Here is a 23,352-nt window from a genome sequence, read left to right as displayed (position 1 = left end):
GGTTTGGAAACATGCCTGTTTTCATTCCTGGGCTGGATCGAGTGAATCCAGGTGGTTCACTAAAACCTGATCACCAATGGATCCGGCCCAGGAATCAAACCTGGTCCTTTTCACAGCCATTCGTTTTGGTTAGAAATGAAAACACTTGTTTGACAGTTTCAGGCCTCAAATGAGGAAGAAGTAGCAAACAAAAATAGAGTCTTGATCAAGAAAAGATAGCAATATCCTTTCAATCTTTCAGTCTTGATCAAGATAAAATAGAGTCTGAGCTGGAATCTCCTGCTACCTCTTCAATTCTTCAACTTTCTTCTCTTGAGCAATCCTAACGTCATCCAGAAGGTCCTGAAAATTAAACATATAGTATTAACATATCACCATAGCTAAGACAAAAGGGGGGGCTATGGTTCATTGCCATAATTGGGGGAACAGAAAAGAATCTCGATCCATGAAAACAGAAATGGACAAGCTACCTCCTTAAATATATCTCAAAGAAAATGGACTTGATTTAGAACAGTGCAGGCAAGACTAAGCTTGTGCCTCCTTTGATAGAGGTGAATTAAAAAATTAGTTGTCAGTTTATTCCTACTTATTTCCAATAGAATTGAAAATTTTGTTTGCCTACAATTAACTATATGTAGCAGACGCATAGAAAGAGGCATGAGCATAGTCATGACTAAACTCTTCTAAATCAAGTTTAGTTATGCTTCCTCACTTCTCTGACAGGAACAAACACAGGTCTATTATCCTCACTTCTTCGTAATCATGTTGTGCAAGTTAAATTTGATAAGCAATTCCAGCAAATTGATAAGCGAAAATGAAGCTTCAGCTAAACCCAAAAAAGAAAGAAAGAAAGAAATGCGCATCCAGCTCGTTCTCATCCTGAATATCCAGCCCAAGCAGTAGAACAAACAAATTTGCAGTTCCAAGAAAAAAATATCTTTAAGCAAAGCGTAGCATCAAATCGGCCCAGATCAGATCACACACGCACACAGTACTACGGATCCTTGCACGAAAGGAGGTGAAGCGTCACAAATTGAGCTTACCACTCAGGGTCTTCCAGGTGGAGCCCTTCCGCGTGGTGGCGAAGCTGAGCGCGAGCAGCAGCAAGAGCAGGGTGGAGCCAAGGACGGAGCAGGCGCGGCTGCCCCTCCCCTTTGCGGACCCGCCACCTAAGCGACCACCAGCGGTGACTTCCGCAGCAGCAGCTCCAGAAGCTGTAGCTCCAAGAACGCCCGGCCCCAGGAGAGAAGCGGAAGGGAACAGGGGAGGTGAACCGGGGAGTGAGGAAGAGCAATGCGCGTCCGGCGAGAAGGCGGCAGTTGCCGTCGCAGTGGTGGCCGTCGAAGATGTGCCACACCGTCACCTCGCGCCGCCACCTCTCGCTGCCGCCTCATCGCATCGTGCGCCACCAGCGAAGCGTCTCATCTCCTCGCGTCGCGTGGCCAGGCACCGATCCGGGAGGGATGAGGTGAGGATTGCTTCCAGGCCGTCGAAGGAAGGGTTGAAATCGTTCTGGCCCAGGTTTGGTTCCGAGGCAGGCCAATCGAACAACAATTCTGTGTTGGGTCGTATTCGTTCCAGGCCGTTCCAATCCGTTCGGATTGGGCTGCATTCCAGGCCATTCCGGTCAAACCAGGCCCCTAGTCAATTCTAGTTATGATAAAAGAGTATAGCAAAAACTAAGCGTTGCTATCATGGAGTAGGTAGCATGTTTCCATTGTTGACTCCATTGTTGCATACATGAGCCATCTCAGAAAATACCTGAAGCTTGGACACAGAGACTTTTTAATCAGCCATTGCCGTCACTTAATTTAATTACTGTCCTGTGCGTTGGAAGTCGATGGTCTTCCATTGTTAATTGCATTCTGGATCCTCGCCAGGTTGACACGTCGTGTCATTACCTGCTCCCCGAATTCAACTCAGAATATACTCCCTCCATCCCAATCCTTGCCTTTTTAAATAAAAAGTCCACTCTTGGACACAACAAATCTAATGGGCTAAATAAAAAACCAATTTATAACCACATTTTTTAGCCCCATAGTTTTCCCCATGTAAACTTCAGCTTGACCGTACCTGAATTCAGCTTATATCGCTAAACTGTTTAATTTGAACAATTCATATCCATTTTTTATTTCTATACAAGATGTTTTATATTATCTGCAGCTCTGGTATTTGGACATAGCATGAGATATTGCAAAGGCCAGTTCGTGTAATACATTAGTCAATTCCAGGTATGATAAAGAGTATAGCAAAAACTGAGCGTTGCTATCATGGAGTAGGTAGCATGTTTCCATTGTTGACTCCATTGTTGCATACATGAGCCATCTGAGAAAATACCTGAAGCTTGGACGCAGAGACTTTTTAATCAGCCATTGCCGTCACTTAATCTAATTACTGTCCTGCACGTTGGAAGTCGATATGCTTTCATTGTTAATTGCATTCTGGATCCTCGCTAGGTTGACACGTCGTGTCATTACCTACTCCCCGAATTCAACTCAAAATATACTCCCTCCGTCCCAAATTACAATTCGTTTTGACTTTTCTAGATATATAGTTTTTGCTATGCACCTAGATATATATTATATCTAGATACATAGTGAAAACTATATACATAGAAAAATCAAAATGAATAGTAATTTGGAACACAAGGAGTACTTTTTAAGAAGTTATGCACCGCTGTCGATCGATTCATCATATTGTACCAGCCCGTACATATAAAGACAGAGAGGGAGGGAGGGAGGGAAAGATGGCGCCATCCATGCAGCTATTTGGCCTCGTTTGGCTAGCGGCATCATCGGAGCTTATCACTGTCGTCCATGGGCAGCCCAATTCTCCTGGTAACTTTAAGCTTCTTCATTCATGAACTTCCCCCTTCATCGCCGCTGAAGCCACGCACTGATCGCGTTCCATGGACAGAGTTCATCACCATCGACTGCGGCCTCGCCGCGGACGGGACCTACTCCGACAAGAAGACCCGGGGCCTCCTCCACGTCCCCGACACCGGCTTCACCGATGCAGGGCTCAACGCCGCCGTCCGGCCGCCGTACTACCAGCCGGACTGGCCCGATCTGTACCGGACCGTCCGCTACTTCCCCGACCGCGGCGGCACCAGCAAGCGGCGGAGCTGCTACACGCTTGGGCCTGTCTCGCCGGGCCGCCGGTACCTCATCCGGGCAAGATTCTACTACGGGAACTACGACGGGCTGGAAGCAACGCTCCCCGTATTTGACATCCACATCGGCGTGAACCGTTGGACCACCGTGAATATCACCTCTCCCAAGTCCAGGCATGTCATCGAGGCGGTGACGGTGCCGCCGGTCGATTTCTTGCAGGTTAGTCTTGCTGCCGCGGGTGTCTCATCATGTAGGTTCTGTTTGGTTAGTTGTCGTATTATCTAGCCTGGTCTGCCTTAACTCAATTAGCCTCAGTGCATACAATAGCGTTTTTTTTAAATGCCAGTCCTCACACGCAATTCAACTGTACAACACATCAGTCGGTTAGATTGGGACATCAACCGTCAGCGAACTCCACTCCTCTCAACACATCGGCGACAGAACCGAAGCCTTACCATAACTCGTACCACCATACACACAGTCAAGAAGTCGCCGAAACCTTCCAGCGTAACCTAGCATCGATGTTGAACCCAGAAGCAGACTGTACCGCACCGAGTAGGCCACTGCCATGCAAGACCTTCCGCCATAGTGCCGCTGTAACATCATTCTCCACTTGACAGGGTGATAGTACCGAATCCGGACCTCTCGCGGGCTACCTCGCATTCACCGCCACGATAACACAACGTGCGGGGGCCTCGACGGATGGCTCCGCCTCTCTCTCGCCGCCTCGAAGATACACCACGCGAGGGAGCCTTGCCATGCCCACCGCAGTACTCCACGTCACGGATCCGTTTCTTTATCGCTGTCAGAGTGTTGAGTGATATTGCTCCGCTCCCCGAGATCTCCATTGATCAGCCAAGCCGCCGCAGTGTGTTGACCTCGCCTCGTAGCTTCACCCTCGTACATAGCCTTCTCCACCGTGTCAGCAAGCCAGAGAAGTCGCTTGCGCCATCTTCTGATGATGTATCGCACCAGATAGCCTAGGTAAGCTGAGCAACCCGCCGCGGTCCGATGCAAGCCTAGTCATCCCACGCTGCCGTTGCCGCAAGCGCCGTCCTCCGACGCAGTCCCACACCGTACTGATCGCTACCAAGCAACGTCAGTCGCAGTCCGCTGCAAGCAGCCAAACAATAACCATGCAACAACCCCTGACCGTCACCATAACTTCGAACGCCTGCACATGAGCTCAGCAACACCCGTTCAGCTCACCACACGACGGAGTTGCCGCCCTCGGCTATGACCTCCCATGACAATGGTTCAGCAATGCCACAAACTAAGTTGGGTCTCTAGAGACGACGCCTCCAAGGAGGGGACGATACCAATAGCGCCGCCATCACTCGTCCAGAATTTGGACAGGGTTTTCACCTAGAGAACCCCACGCAACAAGGTCGTAGTTCCAACCTGACGCCCCCAATGGGGAAGACGACGTCCTAGGACACCGCCGTCATGTCCACCAGCATGAAGGGCGGTGAGGGCTTTTGCCCGGAGCAATACAACCCCTCGCTACACGTACATGGTTCGGCACTCCCGGACCATTGCTACGACAACCCAGCCGAGGTGACGACGCCGTTGCGCCTCTACTCGCCAGGTCGCCATACCTCCACCTCCGTTTCTGTCGCCGCCCTCCATCGCTGCCCATGCACAGTGCACTCCACCGCCTACACCTCCCTGCCAACACTGCACGGCCGCTTGCCGTGCTCCTCCCGGCCGCCGCAGTCCTCCCCGCCACCGCGCGCTCTCCCGGCCGCGCTTCTCCTAGCGGCGGCGCGTGCTTCTCCTGGCCGCGCGCACTTCCCAGCCACACTCCTCCCGGCCGCCGCGCTTCTCTCCCAGCTGGCGCACCTTCATTGCCCGCGCCGGCTGCCCGTCCTTCATCCGCACGCGACCGCCACCCACCGAGAGTCCACCAGCAGCCAGGGTGTGCCTGGAGGACGAGCTCATCGGCGACGCGCGCGAGGAAGACGTCCGCAGCGAGCTGCCACTCATCGATAGATGGCTGCAAGCCGCCGCCACTTGGGCCCGTCGGTCCCCCCACCGGGCAGCGAGGCAGAACCACCGCCCAGCACGCCGGGCCCCATCAGGAATAACCCCACAACACCCACGGCCACCCACGTCGCCCTCCCTTCTCGCTCCACCGCCCACTCCCCTCCAGCGCCGCCGGCGAGGCGTCGTTCTTGGCGTCCCGGCTGCAGTCACCCTCCTCCTTGTCAGCGGGCCATTGCTGGCCGCCGCCCCCCGTCTTTGACGGATCCACCCTCGGGGCCATCGGATTCGCACCCACCAGTGCCGGATCCGCTCGCCCACGCCGGTGCCGCCATAGCCGTCCTCTCCATTGATCGGGCATCCGCGTCCGCCTGGACCTGAAGGGGGGAGTGCCGTCCCACCACCGCGGTCATTGCGGCCGCTCGGGCTTTCAGCGGACGGCTCAGACAGCAGCGCGGCGAAGGGAGGAGGGAGGCGGCGGTGGCGGCCGCCCGCCCGTGTCGCCCACACGGGGGCAACGCGGGGGGAGAGGGCGACCTCCGGTGCAAAACTTAGTTTGGTTGGTTGCTTGTATTCATTTTGTCAGATTGGGAAGAGAGGTTGTTTGATTGACTACACTAAAATATGTTGCATGACATAAAGTAGACAAATAAGTGTCATTTTTTTCATTTTTAATATTTATTTAAATATTAACATCACATAATATAGACTAATCACACACTAATAACATCATTAATATGCTATTTATTTAAATATATTAGTGTGCATCCAATGGGCCTGACTGTGCAGGAACGTCAAAAAAAAATTTAGGCTGAGAGGACCTTTTGGCATCAAGTGATCCTGGCTCTAGGTAGCATGTGGGTATCCAAACATCTGCTATCTCCATCTTACAGGCTAGGGCAATGTAGATGCAACCTCTCATACTATTATTCAGTTTTTGTCAATTGATATATCCTTGCAACCCCATTCCCAAAGCAGTGAAAATCTTTCCATGCAAATAGAACTCTCGAGTGTGAAAAAACTAGTACCGATCAATAACCTATGCTTGACAAGATTTTAACTATCTTACTATTATTACTAATTAGAGCCTCCCTGATAAATCCCATGAGACACGCTAGAAAAATAGATGAAACCTAGAAATTCTCTTAAAAATCATAATTATCTAGCCTACGCTCATCATAGCCATTGGATCTATCAAATTTCTAAAAAAATTATAAAATAACCTCTAAATCTATATATAAATACCCACATATGTTATTATGAAAAAAACTAAAAGAACCTCTTAATCTTTATCTAAATTACCCACCTATGTCATTATATAGATAATCTAAAATAACCCTCTAAAGTTGCATCTAAATTACCCACGGCTATCATTATTAAAAACTAACCCCTAAATTTGCATCGAATTTACCTACATTTATCATTAAAAAATCCTAAAATGCACCCCAATATGATTCTAAAATACCTATTTCTACCATTGCTAAAATAGATGATATCAACTTAAGGTATACATGCATGATGCGTGTACCATTAAACCACATATAAGATTATAAAAGAATTGATGATAATACCAATTTTCAAGTTAAACACATAGCTGAAAAGTTCAATTAAACACATGTCAACCACATATAGATATGCGATGTAAAGTACTAGAAAAATCTATAAATATGGATGGAAAGGTATATAGAATAATTGCGAACTAAAGTCTATTACAACTGGATAAATATAAGTACATGCCTATATGATTATTGCGTTAGAATATTTTACTTAGGAACACCAGCAAAAGTTAAGGGATTCCAGTTGTATATTCAGGAAAAAAACTCAGTTTCTGAATCACTTCACCAAAATTGACATGTGCATGTACAGGTGTGCTTGGTGAATACAGGGTGGGGTACACCATTCATCAATGCGCTTGAGCTGAGGCCGCTCGGGGAGACCATGTACCCAGAGGCCACGGTCAACCAGTCGCTGCTTCTCCTCAGGCTTGCCCGGCCATCATCGTTAGCCGATTTCAGTATCAACCGATTTCATTTCGGGACAGGTTTCATCAGGTGAGTATGATCATTGGGTTTCCCAGTCCATCTGATGATATCTGATGTAAACAATATGGTGCTACTTACTCTCTTGCAAAGAAGCTTTATTTGTAATCCGCATTCATGGTTAATTTCTGAAGATTGCCTCACACCATTCATTTTCTAAACAATAGGTACCCAGCTGATCCGGATGACCGTTCCTGGCAAAGATACAAAGATCCTACATGGACCAACATAAGTACCACAGACACTGTAGACATCACAAACACCATTAACTTCGACGAGCCAAACAAGATACTGCAGAGCTGTGCCACTCCAGAGAACGGAACCTGGATCAACTTCACATGGAGCTCAGATCCCGACCTGAATGATGACCATGCAACTTACCTTCTGTTCCTCTACTTCGCGGAATTAAAGAGATTGCCAAGCAATGCCCTAAGGAAGTTTGATATCCTTGTCGACAACGCTACATGGAAAGGCAGCCAAAGCTACACCCCAAAGTACCTCTCTGCAGAGGTTGTGAAAACAATGGTGCAGGGATCGAGCCAACATGCTGTCTCACTTGCTGGCACGCCGGACGCCACTCTCCCACCCATCCTGAATGCATTTGAGATATATTCAGTAAAACCAATGACTGAGCTTGCAACAAATGATGCTGACGGTATCTGCTAAACACTTTCGACTTGTCAAAGTTCTGTCAGTCAGTTTCATCCATCAGCATTATGTTGCTTTCATAGCGCTGGATAAATTTTGGTTGCAAGCAAATAGGATGCATGGTTCCTTGCTTTGACCAGTGTATTAGATTACTCTTATTTAGTCAAAGATTTTAGTGTTTGTTATAATTTACAAAGTAAAGTTTGCCTGATAGTTGATCCCAATTCCACAGCATGACTTCAGAGTTACCTTCTGTTTTTTACCCTATGAACAGCCAAGGCCATGATGACAATTCGCACAGCGTATGCATTGAAGAAAAATTGGATGGGTGATCCTTGTGCACCAAAATCATTTGCTTGGGATGGCCTGAACTGTAGTTATCCTTCATCTGGTCCTGCATCAGTAACAGAACTGTAAGTACCCCTTTTATTTTACGAAAGCTGTAAGTACCCTTTGAAGAATTCTACCACGAATTTCAAAAGGCATTACTATACTAACTTGAATGCTTGATCTGAAATTACTAAATATAGTGCCTGTTTTCTGTTCCCTGGTATTAATTTACTATTGGATGTGCAGGCTCTTATCATCTAGCGGGTTGGCTGGTGAAGTTCATGTTTCTTTTGGTGATCTGAAATCCCTAAAATACCTGTAAGAACCAAATACCACAATCGCACAAATATTTGAAATTATACATTATGAATGTTATAACACCCCTAAAGTTCTCACTTCCCAGCTTACAGGTTTTGACCCTTCTTTTTGCTTAAACCCCTAACATTCAGACAACAATTTTGCTTTTAAAGGTTTTGGCCCTTCCTTTTGCTGAATGCATAATTATCTCCCTGGGATTACCAGCTTACATGACAGTACTTTCTAAGAAGAATGTTTGGCCAACTTCATTACAAGATCAAGGTTTAAAAGCATCCAAATTATAATAAAGTTCATTAAAAGCATCCAAATTCCAAAAAAAAATCATTACAAGTTTACAACATTTATTAACAAACTAGATCATTCACTGCCCGTGATCCTATTACCTACAGAAACTTAAAGTAACAACAAACATATAACTTCTTTGTATCGGTTCCCCATGTCAACTTTAGTATTTTAATGAGAACTGCAATTCCAGGGACTTGTCCAACAACAACCTATCTGGTTCAATTCCTGATTTCCTAGCGCAAATGCCATCCCTCACATTCCTGTAAGTATTTCTGCTTAGCTGATATCACTTTATGCTAAAAAAAATTGCATTGATATATCAAACATGTGTTTCTGCAGTGATCTGTCAAGCAACAAACTCAGTGGATGGGTTCCTGCTGCTGTACTAGAAAAGAGCCAAAACAGATCTCTTGTGTTCAGGTTTGCATCATGTAAGCTACCTTAGGGTTCAAGAGATCATCGTACCCAAAGTTCTTTTGAGAAGAACTGTAATGCAAAAACAATTGTTAATCAGTGGACAATAATTTAATAACTCCTACCACTTGAATAAAAAAAGTGCAGTTCCATGTTTTTTCTTTAAAATTTAGTTAATTCAGATCATTTTGCTCTAATGATAGGGCTGAAAACAACCCAAATCTTTGCAACAATGGTGCTTCCACATGCAAGTCGGGGAACAAGAAAAGCAACAAAACAATTGTCATTGCAACAGTTGTTCCAATAGCATTAGCAACTCTACTATTTTTGGCAGCATTTCTTATCATTCGTAATATGAGAAACAAACGAGGTAACATTTCACCAAGGAAACCAATAAAGTAATCTGCATTTGCTAAGCTTGATCATACAATATCTGGTTTGATTATAGATAGATGGATGGCAAACAACTCAAGGCTCAGTAGCCCTCGGGACCAGTCAAATATATTCGAGAATAGGCAATTTTCCTACAAGGAGTTGAAGCTCATAACAGCTAACTTCGTACAAGCAATAGGGAGAGGAGGATTTGGTGATGTGTTCCTGGGCTACTTGGAGAATGGAAATCCAGTAGCTGTCAAAATGCGTTCAAAAACATCCTCCCAAGGGGATAAAGAGTTTTTAGCTGAGGTAAGCTGAGTAGTTCCTTTTCATCTTTATGGGGATTTGAGATTGAAACAAATTAAATATCTTATTAGTTATTACATATTGCAGGCTCAACACTTGGGTAGAGTTCATCACAAAAACCTAGTTTCCTTGATTGGATATTGCAAGGACAAGAAACATTTGGCCCTTGTATATGAATACATGCGTGGAGGAAACCTAGAGGACCGTCTAAGAGGTAAGGCCCTCTTCCTCTTCTCATAAAGGAAAAAAGACTAAACTCACCTTCATGTGTGTGTGGTTAATTGGATATATTCATTTTCTTATTACTGAGCTTAAAGGCCAATTTTCAAAAAACTAACCACGTGACATTTCTTTCTCTCTTTCTGTTCTTCTGCTCTTACCTTGTTATCATCAATATATCACAGGGGAGTCCACTACTGTTACACCCCTCACTTGGCCTCAGCGTCTCAAGATTGCTCTCGACTCTGCCCATGGTTCGTGCCCAAACTGTATTATAGTATTACAGTTACAGCATCCTGTACCATGGTTTACTTTTTGCTTATACAGATTAATTTTGAGTAAAACTACACTCGCTAGTCACTAGAATGTTTCACACCAACTAATTTCTTGGCTCCATGATGCGGTTGCAGGATTGGAATATCTACATAAATCATGCCACCCGCCACTGATACATAGGGACGTGAAAACAGGGAATATTCTGCTGTCTGCTGATCTTGAGGCGAAGATAGCTGACTTTGGGCTCATGAAGGTGTTCGCCGATCAGTTCAGGACCCATGTTACCACTAAGCCGGTAGGTACCCTGGGGTATCTTGACCCTGAATACTATAATACACACCAGCTCAGTGAGAAGAGCGACGTATATAGCTTTGGAGTTGTGCTATTGGAGCTTATCACAGGCCAATCACCGGCTGTCGCCATAAGCGACACCGAGAGCGTCCACATTGCACAGTGGGTGCGCCAGAAACTCTCGGAGGGTGACATCGCAAGCATTGCTGATCCAAGGATGGGAGGGATGTACAATGTCAACTCTGTTTGGAAGGTTGCCGAGTTGGCATTGCAGTGCAAGGAGGAGCCATCGCGGAAAAGACCGACAATGACTGATCTTGTGTTGGAGCTGAAAGAGTGTTTGGAGCTGGAGGTATCTCATGCATTGACTGATTACTGTAGCTCATCAGTCCAAAGTACTACTGCAAATATCAGTGCAACAAGTGTTGATTTGCATACTGCAGATCAAGGAACCGATCATCCGAGACAGCATGCCCCCATTTATTTGGAACAGACAGTCATGGCATCAACAAGTAGCGTTGGTCCCACCCCACGATGAGACCCGCAGATAGTGGTGTTGGCATCAACAGATAGTCATTAGCAATTTTCCATACCTCCATGTGACCGTGTCCCTAGCATGCATGTACTGCAAACCAGGGCAGTGCAGTTTCATAATGCATCACAGACAAAGTTTTGACGAATGGCATGAAAATATGTATCCAAAGAAAAATGAATTCGTCAGATTGATTGATAGAAAATACCAGAATTGGATCGATTAGCTGTTCGTATTACCTCTAATATGGGTACAAAGTAGTACATCCCAAAGAACTCCATTTTCTTTCTCTTGATGAAACTGAACCTTCCCCATTCAAGAGATCAGATTGCAAAAACAGAATTCTGGAGTCCAAGCATAAAGAACCCTGAAAATGAGCTAAGCACATATCGTTGTTCAGGCAGCAACAGGGTAGACTGAAAAAAAAAATTGACTTGGGAAATTTCCTATCGATCAGCTCATGCTCAAGGAAATCACATTTTTCCAGCGGGGGCTTTGCTTCAATTTGTTAGTTTGTTATGGCTTCTTAACAAAACAATAATTTAAGAAATCGGAAAACCAAAAAAAAAACAGCACCTAACTCATCGCCATGCCGCACAAATCAAGCAAGTCCGGAAAGCTGATGCCGCAAAGCTTACAGACACTTCAAAGTTCAAACATATAACCTAGTCTGCATAATCAGTGAGACATTTAGGCATTATTCGGTATATTTTAATTCCGAAACTAATTGTGTAAAATGACTATTTCTATGACTATGGTGAGTGAATTGAAGCATGTGCGAGTGTTCATGTTTAACACAATTTTAAGCATGAACAGAATGAAGGGTTTCAGAATGTACCATATGGCGTGACCTGTGTCGGAGGCACCAGTTGCGCCGTTACCATCTGGATTAGTCATGCTAATTGGATGGCCTCAGTCGATGTAGCAGTACTAAGTCGATGCAGTGCAGTCCCACGAACGGTCTTTGGAAAGTAGATGAAGTAGTTGAATAGTAAACAGCCACCAAGACATAGACGAAGTAGTCGAACAGCAAACGGCCACCAGGACGTAGACGAAGTAGTCGATTAGGGAGCAAGCAGTTGCGTTCAACACTCCCCAAAAACCTTATCACCTGCCTATCCCGAGCAGGATCTCCAGCGGTAGTCAAGGTTCCGGAGGCTCTGCTCGTACCGTGCGCGCAGTGCTAGCGATGGAGATGCAGAAAGCAGAGGGAGAAGAGAGAGATCTCCTGTAAAGAATATTTTTTTGGTGTGTGTATGGGAGGAGGAGGAGGGACGTCTTATATAGGCGAGCAGGGGGATGAACCTGGACGCCTTGCAGCAGATCAATGGCAATCAATGAGTTTATTCTTCAGCAGTTACTGGAATGAAATCGCCCAATTGCTGGCTGCATTCAACAGCAAAAGATTCACCGCACCCCGCATCGCTCATCTCGCCACGCCCACGGCCGGACGAGCGAGAGCGCGCGCGTGTAGCACACCAATTTTGTTTATTAACTTCACAAATGGTGTACAAAGAGTTAACCTTTTAAGTCGATTGGGATCCTTCCTCAGATAACCTAGGCTTTTAATTCTTTTAGTTGAATTAAATAAATGGGCTAAGCCATATATTCCAACACTATGGGCACACATCGGAGAAACAGCTCGGGTTTCCCGGCAAATGCGAGCACCCGACGTATCTGAACAGCGAGCGCAGTGTAGTGTGACTCACCGGCGGCGGCGGCGGAGCGGAACCCTGCCGGTGGGACGGCGAGGAGCATGGCCCAGAGTAACCAACCGTTCATGGTCAGGCCTGAAATTGTTTGATGGGCCAAAACCTTGGCTTTATCCGTTGCGAATTGGTCGTTTGTTACAAGGCCGCAAGGGCGGTGCAAGCAAATTGACCCATCAGGCCCATAATCTTGAGCATTGTCGGCCTTCTTGGGCCTGTTGCTTATTCGTGGCCCAGCTTGCTTTTTACGGCCTTTCGGTCCGTGCTTGAGTCATACGGCGCCCGAGGCTCAGCCGCCCAGCCTTACCACAAACCCTAGACCGTCACTCTATACAAATACCAAAGCAGCCACCACAAACCCTCAACGCCGCCGTGTGGTCAGACGCCTATCCGCCGCCGGGTGGATGCTCTTCGTGATGGTTTTCTCCCCGCGCCCTCTGCGTACCTAATTCTCCCGATTCGATTTTTGTCGCTCTCTTCTGCTCTGGTCTCTTCTGATTCGATTCTCTCGCTCGCTTCTGCTTCTCGATTTGTTTGCTGACGGATCGACTGACTGTTCTCCGATGATGATGTAAAAATTACTTTCGTTCTTCTGAAGTTGCAATGTGGAAGAACAATTTGGAGACCTGAACTGAGGGGATTCTTCTCGATCTGTTTTTCGTCATCTTTTTCTTCGGATTGATATGGAAGAATTCGAGTTTTTTTGGGAGGTCCCTGTGAAGATCTGTGATGTTAAAGTAGTGGCCTGATTTACATCGTTGATGAGCCGTATTATTATCACGCAGAGGGATCTGAACAGCCTTCCAGATCTTGCCCCATGGCCTTTTTGTTTTTTTTAAAAAAAATTCTTTTTCTCGCTTGTCACCCGATGAATGTACATGATTTAAGTTTCAGCCTTGTCTGAAAAACTATCAATCTGTTGATACTCTTCACATCCATGTTCTGAGGGTGCCTATGATTGTTTTTTCTAGTTTTATTAAAAAAAATTCAATCTGTTGATTAGTTTTAGTCTCTGGTGATGATCAAAATGCATACTTTCGTTCTTCTGATGCGCTTTTCTCATGGCGCGGTGGGGAACTTTCGAGACCTGAACTGAAGAGACTAAAGAACCCTGCATCTTGAATCCTAGGCACTAGGACAGCTTAGCTTAACAAGAAATTTAAAGAATGATTTTGTTTTTTTGCTTTGTTTTGTTGCTTCACGACTGGAAGAATGGCCTGATTATCTATTGTCTGGTCATTCTGTAGAGGGAAGCATAGATTGAACAAGCCAGAATTAAACAGCATGATGCTTATTTCTCTGCATCCGTGTTACCTGTCTCCTGGCACAACCCAGAACGCAAAAATTGATTTTTGCTTTTTCCCTCTTTTTGAATCTTCAATTGAATTTGCTGTAGACAAATTTACCAACTACTACCAATTGAACGCTAACTCAGGAAGAACATGATTATGCAGAATACTCCTAACATTTCAGATCTGAGCTACTGTCACATTGACTGCTAAGGACTGAGCTGATAATGATCATGATTTAATTCCTAAGCTTTTCTAATATTATCATGTCCATGGTCAATACAAAAATAAAGCACTCGTAATTGGTGTGAAAATGGAGTCGGTCATGAATTAAAACAAACGGCATTGCTGGATTAGCTTCGCCTGTCGAATGGACATGAAAATGATGGCATATTGGAGCTTATGAACAGGGATTGCTCTATCAATTACCATCTACTTCAGATACGTTATAAAAAGAAAAGAGTCTGCTGTGATGTGACTTCAGATAAGATGCGCACACTGGACTACTGGAGGGCGGGGGTTTTACAGTACCGCTGCGAGTCTGTACTCTGGAGTAGATTGGATTATGGGAATGGCACTGGACTTGTTGCTGCAAGCCATCCGAAGAACTGCACCCGCAGCGGCCAGCGGGGCACAATTTTTGCAGACAAAGTTGGAGAAATCGCAGGCAGGGGAACAAGTTGCTTTCATCAGGTTCTTGTAGATGATGTTAGGTGTAGTTGTTGTCTGTGGTGATTTGCTTTCACCTGTTAAATTGCGTTCCTTTCCATAAAAAAAATGTTTGTATGGTGCATGGCTCATAATTCTCTACAGGTCAAAATGAACGTTGCTAGAAGGGGAATGAAACTCGATGCCCAGTCTGTTTGGAGGTTTAATCAAGATCCAGGCATCTCTTCTTCAAATGTAAAGAGGCAAGACACTGTAAGAGGCTGATAAATATGGAAGGATTTGAACTGATGGCAGAAACCTCTCCTAAGGCTGTGTTGGAACTTGGAACGTATCTGGAGTTCTGGTAATGAGTGTCAAAGCAAAAAATATTCTTCTTACGTGGTGTTGGTGGAATGCGCGCAATAAAATTAATGCAGGGGAAAGGCCTAAGTTGGCACAACAAATAATCAGTGATGTTCTTTTTCATTTGCAGGCTTGGAGGAATGTAAGTAGGACTGAAATACAAGCTCCACTTTCAGCTTGCAAGCCAAAATGGAGGCCACCACCTGAAGATGTATATAAGATTACATTCCGGGTTCACAAAAATCTGTCTGGGTGTGGTTTCGTCATAAGAAACCACTCAGGTGAGGCTGTAGCTGCAGGAGCCAGCTCGGCTGATTTCCTCATGTCTGCCCAACATGCTGAACAGCTGAAGTCATTTAACGCTCCCTTAGGAGTATAGTACATCAGAGGTGCAAAGTTTGGCAAAGATTGTTCTGCAGACTTATGCCAGATATGGATGCATCCTCTGGTTTTTGAGCCTTTCAACACACCAACTGGCAACTGCCCAACCCCTGAGGTGATCGGTAGAAAACGGACGAAATTCAACTGCTAGACATGGATCCAGGACAGGTCGCTTCAGTCTGAGTGCAATCTTGAACAGGAGCTCTTCAGAATCACCGGGTTGGGCAGGAACTGGGGAATGTGCTTTGTTCTGTCACCAGATATTCCATACTTTCTGCATGATGTCTGCATTTTCAACCTCATCCAGATATGAAAAACATGTAGTCCAAAAAGTCAGTACACAGAAAATTGATTCTCCTAAGGGGCTTCATCTTTCCTGCAAGTTTATAATAGACTTATTACCGTTTGTGCCACTTAACCGTATTATGAATAGCATTCCAGCTCTGGAAGGAGGAGCAATAACCAGAGGGAAATGGGAATAAACTTCAAGCTGGTCGCCCATCTCCCTTGCCCAGGTACTCAAATCCAGATTGAAGATCTAACTTTACATCCTTTTACATACAGAGTGACCTTCACTTCAGAACGCAGTATAACCTAAAAAGGCATAAAAACACTAACTCTGAGTCGACAAGCTCACACAAATATTGACAATTAACACTTGAAATGCTACAGGTTTGCTTTCAGCGTGATGTCATCTGGGAAGCAACTCCAAACTGCTAAAGATAGTGTACCAAGGTCTCCATCGCAAAGTCCTAGTGGTGGACCAGCATTTTGTTTCAATGTAAGAAATCAAAGCATCAACCTTTTCCTGACCTAATCCTCTCGGATCGGTCACCCCTACATCGGTCACCTTGGTCATATACATAACCAATGAACACTAGACATGCCATATAAATCCGTTTGCATCAGATTGGACGGTTCGGACCATTCATTAATATGGGGTCCAGGACAAAGACATTTCCTGTTGTTCAGGCTGTAGTAGATCGAGTAGACTTGACTTTGAAGCTCAAAGCATGGCAAATACTGCCAAGCGAGACTCACCTTCGTCATACCCCCTCCATCCCAAATTATAGGTCGTTTTGACTTTTCTAGGTTCATTGATGTTTGTATGTATCTAGACATGCACTATATTTAGATGCATATAAACACATACGAAACTAGAAAAGTTAAAATGACCTATAATTTGGGACGGATGGACTACGACCTAATACGGGATCCAGAACCAGGACATTTTCTGCAGCCCACGGAATGGCAGCTGCTGCCGAGCTCTCACCTTCGTTGTACCATTCAATACGGAGGTTCAGGACCGGGACAATTCTGTTGTTTAGTAGAGGAGTATTGACTCTGCAGTCCATGGGATGGTAGCTACTTCTTGGCTCTCTCTGCACCACACTTCAGCACGCTAAAAATCTGGCAAAATCATTCACAACTCATTAGTACATCAGAGAAACAGAGTCATCTTTCAAGTTTCAAGTAAGAGACGAAGAGGGGTTCCTTCAAAAAAAAGAGACGAAGAGCCCAGACCCACTGCTCAAGATGTCCGGAGCGATGGTGAGTGCCGCCACGGGCGTGATGAACTCCGCTGTCAACAAGCTGACGACCATTCTCGGCGAGGAATACAAGCTGGTCAGCAACGTCAGGCACAGGATCCGCTTCATGCGAGATGAGCTGAGCAGCATGCGCGCCGCACTGCAGAGGCTGGCTGAAGTGGACGATGACCAGATCGACGTGCAGACCAAGGATTGGGGGAGCAAGGTGCGTGAGCTATCTTACGATATCGAAGATTGTGTTGACCGTTTCATGCTTCTTGACAGCTCCAAAAAGGCAAAGCTAAACTTGGTGCAAAGCATGGTGTGCAAAATAAAGGAGCTGTGGGAGGACCGCAAGATCTCAAAAGAGATCAAAGAACTAAAGGATCGTGTCATCGAGGAGAAAGAGAGGCGCGATCGATATGATATTGGTCAGCACCTTACCATGACCCACCTGCAGCCTGTGAGTCTTGACCCTCGTGCACCTACACTCTATGAGGAGGCAAGAGATCTGGTTGGCATCGATGGACCTCGTGAGGAGATCATTGGGTGGCTCAAGAGTGAAGGGAAGCAGCTGAAGGTGGTGTCCATCTTTGGAATTGGAGGTCAGGGAAAGACGACTCTTGCCATGGAGGTATACCGCAAAGCTGACGAACCGTTTGACTGCCGTGCTTCAGTATCAATATCTTGAACCCTGCTGGATAAGTCTTGCTGCTGTACTGGTCCTTGTGGGGCTGCAGCATCTGCTTGCTGCAACACCTGCCTGTTGACTGCTTTGTTGTGGGGCTGCAGGATCTGCTCTGTTTGCTGCAGCATCAGTTTGTTGACTAGAGAACAGTGGGGCTGCAACATATGCTTGCTGCAGCACCACTTTTTTGACTACTTTTAGGGTAGGATAGTTCTAGGCGTCTTAGACTAGATAGGACAGCATCAAAGGTATCTTAGACTAGCATATGCTTTGATGCTTGGCTGGTTGGCTGCTAGGCCAACTATAAATATGTATCCCCAACCCTTAGTTGGACATGGTATTGTGGAAAGAAAACTCAGAAAATTACCCCAACTCTTCCTAGTGCCATCCTCTCGATGAGAGTTACAGTTCAAATCCTAACAACTGGTATCAGAGCGGTACTATCTTGTAGCTTGAACATTTCTTGCTCACATCCCTCCCCAGCCACCCTTTGTCCCCAGCCGGTAGTAGAAACACCGGCTATCCCTGCTCACTCCTCTCCCTCTACGCAGACGAGCAGCAGCTCGTCGGAAGCAGCCTCTTCCCCACGCAGTCCCCCGATGGCACGCTATGTCCGCAGGACAGTCTCAGCACTCGGTCGCCTCGAGCGCGCGGCATCGGCAGGAGGCCGAGCTCGCTGCGGCAGAGGAGCGTACCCGAGTGGCGGCAGAGACCACTGTTGTCGGTGTTTTAGACCGGCAACACGCCTAGGGGTACCCTAGGTGGTCTTTTATGCGGTAAGGGTCGTCGAGAATCAAGGAATCAATGGTGACGCAAGGAACACGATTTAGACAGGTTCGGGCCGCTAGATCGCGTAATACCCTACGTCCTGTGTGTTGGTTTGTATTGATGTATGTTCTGGTCTTTAGGGATGTGTCTGAGGGGGGTCCCTGCCCGGCCTTATATACCCGGGAGAGCAGGGTTACAAGTCTGAGTCCTAGTCAGGTACTATTACAGAGTTCTACTCGGTATTGGCCCGAGTAGTTTTCCATAAACATACAAGACTAGTCCGAGAAGGATACGCCCATCCTAGTTCTGATCTTGTCCGAGTACGTCCCTTGGTGGGCCGTCCAAGGCCTACTCGTGGACCTGGGGTGTATGCCCGACAAGCCCCCGAGTACTTTGTAGTCGTGTGCCACAGTCTTGGGTACTGCAGGCACCATCCGAGTAGCTTGGCCGTAGAGGTTGTAGATTGAAGTGCACGACTACTGTCGCGTGGCTGGAAGGTACTCTTTTTGCTTCTCCGAGTTGTTTCCGTCTCGAGTAATTTTTATATGGTAGTGCGATGTCAATCGCACTCCATATGGAGTAGCCCCTGAGCCTTAGGTTGAGTCGAAGAGTCAGGCTTAGGGTCAAACCAGCTTTTGTCCATTTTACCCTTGGAGATCTTGGGAAAAGAAAAAACTGATCAACGGATACGGTACCTGCAGCCCCCGAGCACTTAGGCGATTTCTGTCGTTGAAGTGGTCAGCAGTCCGTTGAATAGAGTAGTCGTTGGGTGTTTAAGGCGATTAATACGCGATTAATCTGTCCGTTGCGCAACTGACGCGTGGAAACCGGAGCTGGCGGAGATAAAACTGGAAGGTCCCCTTTCGGTTGCTGTTACGCTGTACGATGATCAGATCCCTTTTTCCTCCTCCTCTGCGCCTTTGCTCGGTTTTTTTGCCGCCACCAGTGCCGCCGCCTCCGCCATTGCCGCTTTTTGAGATAGATCCGAGTGGGAGCCCCTTCTTAACTTGAGGCTGAGTCCATCGAATGCGCACCAAGAAGATGGGCAAGAAACCCGAGAAGATCCAAGGCAAGGCTCCGGCGATGGGCAAGGTCAAATCCAAGAAGGGGAAGGAATTGGCGTTGCCGGCGCCGAAGGTGGGGCCAACGAACCAAACTGCACCGCCGCCACCTGGGGTAACTTGGCAACACTCGGTGATGAAGGAGGAAGCTGTCCAAGCGCTAGTTGATGCCAAGCTCCTTCAGCCGAAGGAGATCCTTGAATGGCGCCCCGCGTTTCCCAATGCGTGGCAGTTTGAGGAACATCCTGCCGAGACGGTGATGCTTGCTCATTTTGTGGAAAGGGGACTGGCGGTGCCCACCTCCGACTTCTTCAGAGGTATTCTCGAGTACTACAAACTTCAGCTCGTTCACTTGAATCCCAATGGTGTACTGCACATGTCTATATTTGTACATCTGTGCGAAGTTTATCTAGGAGTACCTCCAAGTCTCGAGTTGTTTAGGAAGCTGTTCCGTTGCAAGCCTCAGCCGAGTGCCCAGCGGACGGAAGTCTTCGGAGGCGCCGGGTTCCAGCTTAGGAACTCGGGCGCGTATATTGAGTACAACCTGACCGATTCTCATGGGGAGTGGAAGAAAAGGTGGTTCTATATCGGTAACCATGAATCCCGCTTGCCTGTGGTGACTGGTCACGCACCCAAGCATGCAGAGAACTGGGTGAGCGAGCCTGAGGACACCCCTGAGCTCGATCACCTAATGCAGCAGATCATCGAGTTGAAAGCACTCGGTTTGACTGGGATCAACGTGGCAGCCAGCTTCCTGAAGAGAAGGGTCCAGCCACTTCAAAAACGTGCTCACTCGGGAAGTGAGTACGCAGGTCTGAAGGATCCATCGCGTATGTCTGATGAGGACATATCCGATGACGATGTAGAGGCGCTGCTGGCTAAGTTTTTTAGGAACTATCTGGGAGTACCAGTAATCCCTGCAGCTCTTCGCCATTATGAATCCTGGTACGAGCCAGAAGTGGTATGTCATTTTGCTCCCGACTTGTTGTTTGTTGACTTGTGATTCTTGTTGCTGATACCGATTTTGTTGTTTTGAAGTCCCGAGTTCTTGCCGGTTACTTGGTGCAGTCGGAAGAAGAGTCGGAAGCTGTCGTCGAGGAGTCGGAGGACGAGCCTTCTCCTCCTGTTAAGAGACGTAGAGTAGTCCGCAAGATGTCTGCGGCTAAGTCTGCTTCAACCCCTGAGAAATCTCGGGGTACCAAGGTATGTAGTCGGTAACTTGTCTATTACTGATGAACTTGGAATTCGTTATTGATGTGGTGAATCTTGTCTTGGTTCGCGAAGGTTGTGGATACGGCACTTGGTGAAGATGAGGCTGTTTCTGAAGAAATGGCCGTGCCCGACCCAGAGGTCGGTGATGTGGCTGTTGACACGTTGCCGGAGAAGGTGCCGTCAACAGAAGCTGTGGTAGCCCCCGAGTTAACCGCGCCAACTTCATCGGCTGCCATGCCACCCATGGCTGACCAGGCGGTCCTGGGGCTGCCTGCTGAAGTGGAGGGTACAGCAAAGGAGGTGTCACCAGTACTTGCTACTGGTACCTTGCTGTCTAATGTGATTGCCAGTGGTAAGCGTTGTCCCTTCCGATTGTATTCATTTGAGTAGTACTGTAGTCTTGACTTCGGTTTTGTAGGTCTTAGTGAGAAGACGGTGCCAGCGGCTGTTCCCGCGGCTCCTAGTACTCGGCCGCCTGTCGCCGAGAAGAAGCATGTGCGACTGCCACCACGTTCAACCCGGTGAGCTTTCTTGTCTGTTTGAAAGATGTTGGGTTGTCTTAAAATTATGTAATGACGCTTTTTGGTGCAGAGATGCAGAGGATATTATCCCTGTAGAGACAGGGGTAGTGCCGGATCCCTCGGCTACAATATCCGTTCCCTTGGAGGATTTGATTGTTGAAAAGGTACCTGAGGTTGACGCCGGTCGTCTTGGAGCTACTATGTTGATGCTTCAAGACGTAATTCGTTCCGTGGAGGTTCCCGCCGCTGCGTCAAGCTCAGGAGGCGCTGCTTTACCATCATCTACTGGCAGATCGCTGACCATAGTAGATGTTGGAAAAGCCAAACAAGCAACTGCTCCAGGTAAGTGCTTGTAGTCTGTTTATTGTAGTCGTAGTCGATAGCTGACATGGTAAATGTTGTAGGTGCTGCTCTGGGTACGATTCCTCATCTTGTGGAGAATACCCAAAAACCAGTACTTAGCCTGCCTTCTAACTTGGAGTTCTAGAGGGCCATCGATGTTTTCCGGGGCTTCCAGGTAGATTTCCCTGTTGATGTTGTTGCATGACCCGAGTTGCTGTGAGGCTTAAAACTCACCATAACCTACTTGGATGTTTTTAGGAAAGAAGCTATCAGTTGGAGCAGGAATGTGCCCGACTGACAGAAGCTCTTCGGGTGCATGAAGTCGGGGTGAAGTCCTTTGCCGTGGAACGTGCGGATCACGCGGTTCTGCAGGAAAAACTGGAGAGCCGCTACAAGTCCTTGAACAAGAAGTATCAAGGTAAGCATTGCAACTGCTTTAGGTGTGTCCAACTGTAGTTGGCTGTGGCCTGAGTTCTTTGCTTTGTAGAGTATCAGTTGGAGCCAAGTTATGAATTGGAGGAACGCTCATGACCGCGTGACGGATGAAGCTGAACATGTTCGGGCCGCGCTCACGGAAGCACAGGCTGCTTGCGAGCATCAGCGGGACCGAAAGATGCAGAATGGCGTGATGCTTGCCATGGCCATGGTGGCATGCAGAGATCATGCCCAGACCTTGGGAACACTTCGGGGCGAACTCCGAGAGCTTTCTGGAGCGGCCGAAGACTTGGTGAATGCCATAGCCCCCGTGAAGGAAGGCGCAGGACCGCAATCGCTAGTAAAGCGACTAAGGGCTGCCCCGAGTAAAGTGGCGGGACTTTGCAAGACTGTTTGCAAACAGGTTCTTGCGGTTGTGAAGTCCTACTACCTGAGGGCAGACTTGGCGGCAGCTGGTGATGGCGTGGCTCGCAACTGCACAGAGGAGACTTATGTGCAGTACCTCGAGGAGGCGGAGCCTATTGCATCCAAGATGTCGGAGTTTGTCTCCTTAGAAGAGCTTTGAGATGTTTGTGTACTCTTGTATTCAAGTACATTGATATTTTGAAATGCCAAGCCTTTGAATTTGTTGTGTCGTTGTCTTGCGAAGAGTAGTTTTTACTCCATTTTGTCGAATCCCGAAGTATTGCAACTCTGCTGGGCCCGACCCTCTGGGGAGGGGATTCGTGTCGCTCGACCTTGAGTTTTGGGGTCAGCTAAGCCTGACCCCTTCGGGGGTGAAAACTCCGCCTCGCCCGACCTTGAGTTTTGGGGTCGGCTAAGCCTGACCTCGTCGAGGGTGAAAACTCCGCCTCGCCCGACCTTGAGTTTTGGGGTCGGCTAAGCCTGACCTCGTCGAGGGCAAAAACTCCACCTCGCCCGACCCTGAGGTCGGAGTAGTCAAAGCCCCCGACATGTAGGCCATGCTTGGCTTGTAGTAGTCCCGAGTGTCGAGTAGTCATAATGCTGTTTGAGTACTCGTCTTCTTGGGGGACACGGGTGTACTGTACTCGTCTGTCCTTTGTGGATGTACGGGTGTACTGTGCTCTTTTATCCTTTGCGGATGCACGGGTGTACTGTGCTCCTTTGTCCGTTGCGGCATGAGTGCAGTCACATGGGCAGAGTCAGGAGTCGTCAGACTCATTGATCACGGGTGCATAGTAACTCTTGAGCAGGTGGTAGTTGAAGCTTTCGGCTATAAATAGGGCCATCTGGTGGGCGAACCAACTCAAGCTCCT

At 47.2% G+C, this 23,352-nt stretch overlaps 1 protein-coding gene and 3 non-coding genes across 4 annotated transcripts; all 4 read left to right on the top strand.

Annotated features, from left to right (window-relative positions):
- Positions 1-2,745: 2,745 nt before the first annotated feature.
- On the top strand, positions 2,746-11,360 carry LOC117847944 (probable LRR receptor-like serine/threonine-protein kinase At1g51810). The gene is made up of 13 exons (XM_034729248.1): positions 2,746-2,837; positions 2,917-3,332; positions 6,963-7,147; positions 7,303-7,790; positions 8,058-8,196; positions 8,360-8,431; positions 8,907-8,978; positions 9,056-9,136; positions 9,334-9,500; positions 9,579-9,814; positions 9,899-10,025; positions 10,216-10,284; positions 10,441-11,360. Exons 1-13 carry the CDS (start codon positions 2,747-2,749, stop codon positions 11,133-11,135), a joined length of 2,838 nt encoding a protein of 945 aa, XP_034585139.1. The 5' UTR covers position 2,746; the 3' UTR covers positions 11,136-11,360.
- A 2,034-nt stretch (positions 11,361-13,394) lies between these two features.
- Positions 13,395-13,479, top strand: LOC117851104 (small nucleolar RNA Z159/U59). Its single transcript, XR_004639469.1, has one exon. It is a non-coding gene; the product is annotated as a small nucleolar RNA Z159/U59 (small nucleolar RNA).
- Positions 13,480-13,846: 367 nt separating this feature from the next.
- Positions 13,847-13,940, top strand: LOC117851106 (small nucleolar RNA Z159/U59). The gene has a single exon (XR_004639471.1). It is a non-coding gene; the product is annotated as a small nucleolar RNA Z159/U59 (small nucleolar RNA).
- A 90-nt stretch (positions 13,941-14,030) lies between these two features.
- On the top strand, positions 14,031-14,170 carry LOC117851092 (small nucleolar RNA snoR137). The gene has a single exon (XR_004639457.1). It is a non-coding gene; the product is annotated as a small nucleolar RNA snoR137 (small nucleolar RNA).
- Positions 14,171-23,352: the final 9,182 nt, after the last annotated feature.

Source organism: Setaria viridis, chromosome 3 (assembly GCF_005286985.2).
Source record: "Setaria viridis chromosome 3, Setaria_viridis_v4.0, whole genome shotgun sequence".
Classification (NCBI taxonomy): domain Eukaryota; kingdom Viridiplantae; phylum Streptophyta; class Magnoliopsida; order Poales; family Poaceae; genus Setaria; species Setaria viridis.
The sequence above is the reverse complement of the archived record's forward strand: the minus strand, read 5'-3'. Positions and strand labels throughout refer to the sequence as shown.